This window comes from Diuraphis noxia, unplaced genomic scaffold (assembly GCF_037042655.1).
Source record: "Diuraphis noxia isolate RWA-SAM2 unplaced genomic scaffold, SU_Dnox_SAM2 contig0004, whole genome shotgun sequence".
Taxonomy (NCBI): Eukaryota; Metazoa; Arthropoda; class Insecta; order Hemiptera; family Aphididae; genus Diuraphis; species Diuraphis noxia.
In genome coordinates this window covers 24990163-24997274 of record NW_028301714.1, presented here as the reverse complement: position 1 = coordinate 24997274, position 7112 = coordinate 24990163, and the positions used below count along the sequence as shown (strand labels likewise).

General features: G+C 33.5%; 1 protein-coding gene across 4 annotated transcripts in view; it reads left to right on the top strand.

The window, feature by feature from the left end:
* Positions 1-341: 341 nt before the first annotated feature.
* The window catches only part of Tomosyn (syntaxin-binding protein tomosyn), a 144139-nt gene continuing 137368 nt past the window's right edge, over positions 342-7112 (top strand). For 3 of the 4 annotated variants that reach the window (XM_089227153.1, XM_089227152.1, XM_089227151.1), the window contains exon 1: positions 342-1203. In XM_089227153.1, the coding sequence (XP_089083279.1) occupies positions 1084-1203 (120 nt within the window). In that variant the 5' untranslated portion in view covers positions 342-1083. The remainder of the gene's footprint in view (positions 1204-7112) is intronic. The other variant, XM_089227155.1, reaches the window with a different exon arrangement.

Sequence of the window (7112 nt, the reverse complement as noted above, 5' to 3'; positions counted from 1 at the left end):
CACCACCACCAACACCAAACACCTTTACGCGCGTACAAATCCCCTTCCGCCACCACCGCCACAACCACCACTACCATTGCTTCCACCATCGCCACTATCACCACCACCACCACCGTCACCACCACCGAAAACGCCGCCACCGCCGTAACTTCGCGCGGACACCGCTCGTGAGCGGGCGGCAGGAGGTGCATGCGCCCGTAGCGTATATTATAGTAAACTTTTATCAGCCACCACCGGCAGGGCGCCCCCACCGGCGGTCGCCGTCGCGGCGCGTCATGCACCCGCACAAGCGGAGTATCGGGCAGACAGGGGAGCGCACGCGCGTCCACAGTACCGAGTGGAACGCCGTCGACGCTGAGCCGCGTCTGCCCGTGGCCCGTGCGTCGTTGTCGTCGTACTCCGTCACCGTACGCGCGCGACACGTTACATTTGTCCGCCGCGAGATAACGAGATAATACTGCGCGCGTACACGCACACACATATACATCCACACATATATCGGCGAGATAACTGCCGTCGGTGGTGGCGGTGGTGGTGGTGGTGGTGGTGGTGCAGTATACGCGAAACGGCACCGTCGTTGCCGTCGCGGTGCACTACGTAGCGCCGTGTGAAGGTACACGCACACTGTATAATATACATCACGCACACACGCGCTCGCTTGGCTACGCGGTACACACATTTCGTGCGTCGCGTTTCTCGGTCTACACAGTACGATCGTTGCAGTCAGTCGTCGTCCGACGTGTGTGCGGCGCGCTTCGTTCGAAACGATAATTAATTCCTGTATGATTATAATATCATATTTTTTTTTTTTTTTTGAAGATTATAATATAATTATTGACGTGAAAAATACAATACATTGTTATATCGTACGCTTATTTTCGTTGTGACAAACCAAAATGGCAAATTGAGCGCACCGGTGGTTTTTTCCCTCGTGTCGTGTACCGGTCCCGGCGCTAGGAATCTCGGGACGAAGTAATATTATTATGATCGTGTGGTGAACGGCGGCTCGCGTGCATTGCTGTTGTCGTTGTTGTTGTTGTTGCTGACGTCAAACAACGTTCGACGAAAACGCGGCTGAACGACATGAAGAAGTTTACGTTCAAAGGCGTTTTGGACGGTATACGGTCATCCGTGGCGCCGCAGATCAAACCCGATCAGGATATTGTCGAGACGCTCCGGCCCGAATACTTCCAGGTGGCCAAGGTGAGTTTGATTTATACGGCTGTTGCTGATCTATAATACCGAATAATATTTAATATAATATTATTTTTGATATGAAATAATAATAATTATTAACTACGACGATAAACAACAACGATTGTGTACCTACTGCGTATAATATTGCGCAGACTGATACAGCAGTAAGACCGTATGGCGTATAGCGATGCCGTAGTTCAAACGGTGGCGGGGTAACGTACAGTGATTCCCGCGCGCGGCCAGGCATCGTTGGCGCGCGATCGTCACGAAGGTGGTAGGAGGGGGGGAGCGCGAGGTTATCGCGTGGCCACAATCGCGTACATATATTCGTGTATTGTGTATAATAATAATAATAATTACAATAATATTGTTATTATGCAATGGACTACAACTTACTCTATCCGGTGTGTTCCACTCACCGGCGATGATGTTGGTCGCGGGCGCGCGCGCCCGCTTATCGGACCGCATTCTAAGCGTTAGTGGCGGCGACCTACCTATAATATGCAACAACAATACGGCGGTGGTGGTAGAGGCGGCCGTGGCGGCGGCAGCGGTGGCGGCATTCATCGGCCGCGGCAGCGGTTCAACATGTGCGACCATATGGATGTCAGTCAAACAGACCGCTGCCGCCCGCCGCCCGCCGGCTGTGGCTCGTCATACGAACCAGCAATAATATTGTGTTGCTCTGTAGACGCGGCGCGTGTTGAAATTACGCGTCTTTTTACGATAAAATATGGACAAACGTGTTGTGGTGTGTAAACACGGTAAACAATACCTGCCGTCGTCGTCGTCATTACAAATTGGTTTTTTAGTAAATGAGTTTTTTTTTCGCTCACCCATTAACGGTATAATGCTGTTGCAGCGATAGTTATAACTTATAAGGATACAGGGTGTACGCAGGAAAGTCGATGAAACTCTTAGGCATTTTTTCAACACGCTTTTTTTGTTTCATCATTACCCCGCACGTAGATACATACGATATATTATGTGAGGGGGCCACGTTGACGTAAAATCTGCAATAATTGTTTGCCTGACACCCTTGTAACTTTAGATATACGTATAAATTGATCTGATCGAATCGACAATCGTTTTTTGCGCTCGAAATATATGTTATAACACTACGCAATATTGCAGCACACTGGTATCAGTATAATGTTCCGTATACTAATGGATGACAATTTTATACATAAAATATGTAAATTCATAGGTGTGTTTTTGTTTTTCGTCTGTCGTCCGTGTGGTTTAGTCGCACATGGTATGAGTTTAAAGAACGAGTACTAATAGTCGTTAAATCAAGTGAAATAGTTGTTTTTTCCTTCTTTCATAATATTATTAATATTATTATTATTACCATTGACAACGTAGGCTACTGTAATGGCCAATATTTAGTTATATACCTACGTCATTAATAAGGTTCCTTTCGCGTGAACTAGTTGTAGGCAGGCACCTACTTGGTAAATACGCATTCATTTTTTTAACCACATTCTTCTTATGATAACTTATAATAATTAAAATCGTATAAATTTATGGACCATCGATCTTTGGGTTATATTAAATAGAATTTATTAAATTTTGATTAAGCTGACCTATCAACTTAAATACGCGGTTGTCCGATAACTGGAATAAAAATATATCAAGTGAAAATCATAAGCAAAAACAACTTATTGTTACAAATTTTTTTTTTTAAACCGTAAGTGTAACCTATTGGTCATACTGTAAATCGTATTAGATATAGGTACGTGTACTTTACGCATACGTTGGTTTTATTCATTAGTTGTTTACTTTACACATAGCTCTAATGGTTCTTTGATATAATTTTAATGTGCAAGCAAAATACTATGCTACTAAAATGTAAATAAAAAGTGCCTAGTGGAAAATCGATTAAATTTAATTACATATTTGAATTTGATACATGTTGAAAAAAATTTTTCTAAAAAAGTTGTTTTAATGAAATATTGACAAAATATAGAATACCTAATAATATTAAGCTTGTTATAAAAGTAATTTTGATTAATTTTAATAAAATATCATGAATTTAATTTACTGTGTGTTTACATATTATTAATATAATACCTACCTATATTATTTGTATTTTATAAACAAACTACTGACAAGTTTGTTATAATTATTGTTCCTAATAATAATAATAACATTTTTGATTGGTCAGTTATGTAGTTAGTAAGTAAATAGCTAACATATTATAAAAATCTAAACATCATCAACAAGAAAGATTTAGCTTGCGTTACATATTTTATATCTATTGGAATATATAAATGTTCGTTGATGTTTTATTATTATTATTTAATAAAAAAAACAGTTGTATATTATTGTAGGTAGGTGTGTTGCACAAGGTATATATTTATAATATTCATTAGTTCAGAAATGACCTTCTCACATAAACTGCTGATTATTCTATTTTGCTTATTCAAAATGTTTTGATAAAATATTTTTTAGTTTTTAGATTAACATTTTCATTCAAATTTCATAGTTAGGTAGGGTATTTGCATATTTGATATTTTGACTGATTTTAGTTAAGTTTATGTATTTAAGAAGTACCTATAGACCAAGATCAATATTACTTTTTGAGTGATTGGAATTTATTTCCTTAAGCCATTTGTCATTAGTCATTACACTAAGAAATGTAAAAGTATCTAAAACCTATAGACGTTCTTTATCGACTTAAAAGAAAATTAATTTATAGTTGAAATCTCTCATAGTGATTCACGTTAAAATGAAATACTATTTTGAAGGTCAAAACAAATAGCATTATTGTGTTATTATTGAAACACTGATTGTTATCCATTGTTACCGTAATTGTCGCAGGTAAACGCACAGACTTTCGGAAACAATTCTCGTTGTTTCTAAATCCACCGCCTAAATAAATTCAAAATGTGTTGTTTTCAGTTGGCCAAATCCTAAATAAATGCCCATTTGAATTTACTTGTTTCAATTTAATTTTTCATAAACATATTTCGGGTTGTTAGTTAGAAAATGTCTGTTGCTCTATTGCAAAAAGACATTATTGAAGCCTATCGGGACTTTGATATATTGTTAATTTTCACATTCCTCGGAGTGCACTGGAGTAGGTTTCTTACGCGTATTGTACACCCTAGAAAGCAGTCGCCTTGGAATACCGATTTTGTGCAAAAAAAAAAAATTTTCACATATCACTATACACATAATGAAAAAGCCGTCCTAAAGATCTTAATATAATGATACAAAAACAATATTATTTTTAACCATTTAATTATTTAAATGTCAGTTTTATACTTCGCTCTTTTTTTTTTTTTAGTTTAATTTATTTATTTTGTTTTTTGTGAAGTATAATTATTCATAACCGTTTTAGGATCTTATTTCTTACTATAATATCCTTGGTTTGTACTTTCATTTGTTTTGCCAGTTTCCTAGAGGATTAACTCCTCTTAGTTTTTGTTTTATAACGTTTCTGACTTAACTGTTCTTTAATGTAAGACTATTATAAAAGTATATACATTTTATATTAGATTATATGATTAGTTAATAAATATGCACATACTTATCAAGACATTTAATTTATTTTATTTTTATTTTTTATTGAGTATTTACAATTTAATATAATAATTAGTAAGAAATTTGTGACTACGTTATTAACGATTTCCATCTATATCACTTAATAAATCTGAACTACTTATTTAATTTAGTATTTACGCTTATTATATAACTGTTTCAACCATATTGGAAAGCTACGCAGAATTGTGCTTTGGTATTCAATATATTTTTTTTTTGAAAAAAATTTTCTGTTTTGAATACAGCACTTTACAAAAATCTGTAACCGATAGTTTAATTAAATATATTTTCAATAATAAAATACATTTAAAATTAAGAATCAATGAAAATTATTTATTGATACCGTACAATTTGAGGCAAAAAATAAAAGAGACCTTGCTACTTAAAAGTTATGAAAACTAAAACTATTTTATTTTTATTAAAAACAAACTGATTATTATAATAGGTATTTATATAAGTTATAACTAATTTATAAGTTCAATTATAAGATTAGTATCTATAAAGTATAGATGATAGAATATTTCGTGATATGTTTCACATTTATGTGTCGTTATGTTGTTTACACAATTTTTAGATTAAAGATTAAAATTATCAACAACTCTTAATATGGTATAAATATCAAAAGTGAATTTAATTTATTTTAATTTATATAACTGAATACTTTTATTTATTTTATAATTGAAAAAAAATTTAATTGCTACAGCATGGTATGGATATTCAGACAGTCGCCTGGTCATCATAAATGATTAATGAATTTATGAACTGTATCTGGAAAGTGGAATTAAAATTTTACATTAATTTTAATTTTTAAACTTATTATTTATAGTGCACTAGTGTAGAAGTGCCCATTTGTCATAATTAACAATATTACAGTAATATATTGCTGTCTTGCTATGATTTTTACTATACAATGTTTCTTATAAATCCTTTCAGTTTGTTTCATTTTTTATTGCAATCTGATACAAAACTGTGAATTATATGTAATTTTTTTATTTTTGTTTTTTATATTATTAATATTAGATTACTGCGTACTGCGAACGATAATTGATAAGTTTAGTAATAGTTGTAAATAGTAATAACTAATAAATATTAACAATGCGAGTACATCCAAATGAAATCAACCAAACCTATGAAATAATAAGTACCTAGGTAACTTTAAAAAGAAGTTGAAAAATACGTTATCTCCATGTGTGTTTAGTTTCCTCTATTACACATTTGTAAAAATTTGACGTGCATGTTTGAGAGCAATTAGTATGCACTGCGTATAAAAACAGAGTGAAATAATATCCCACATGGCCCTTTTTACCGCCACAAAATAGGGAAAAAATGAGAGGGAATTCCTGTACTGCTCGATTGACCTCTTTAATATTGCTGTTGTTTTTCCACACAAACACAAATGCATATTATATATAGTATACGAATACCTATGTATATATAATTTATTATATTTATGTTTATAGTTTGAGTTATATAACTGTTGTGCAATAAAACACAAGAGAATCTCATATGTGGGTTACTATCTGTTTTTTGTACCAATAAATTCGACGGTCACCGGATAGTTTTATTTAGTTGGTAGTTTTAATAACTACCCTAAACAGCGCGCGTTTGTCAATTTTGATTTAATATTACAGAATAAATTTTCAAATGTGTAAGTTGTATTACAAACTCGTGCGCTCAAAAAGATAATGATGTATTGACTAATATTAATATTTGATAAAAATTATTCATAGTTTATTAATATTGAATATAATCTATTCATGGTTGACAAAGTTTCTGGTCGTTAACGATTTTTTGTAATTTTATACTGGGTGTAGTGCGTACCGTACAAAAATAAGGGTTTTTCTATTGTGTGTGAAGATAAATTAAAGTGGTTGGTTTTCCCCAATGAATCTCATATGAATAATGTTTTGCTTAAATTATAAAGTATTTAGTCAGTTGTTCAATGGGAAAACTCAGAATTGGGATAACGATATTGAATATAGAATAACCATTTTTACACACAATTATATAATATATATTTATTCAAACTAGTTTTTATTGTCTATAAAGAATATTTGGGTATCGAGATTTATTAAAAAAAAGTACCGATTATAATATTAACAAATCTTGAGAGGATTTCAGCATAAATTTTGTTTTATCTCTCAAACTTACGAGTAACATAGATAAAACGATTTCACGTAAAATCGTTTTAATGATTTTTGATTAATCTTAGAGTGAAATAACCTATTTCCAAAATTATAGAGGATAATATTTTTAAGGGTATGATTTATCGATTTTAGATTTTAGATTCTGAGCGGAGCGAGGAATGTATTGGTTTTACAATGATGTTTATTTATTTTTATTTTTTATTCTGTAAACACTTTTTCTCC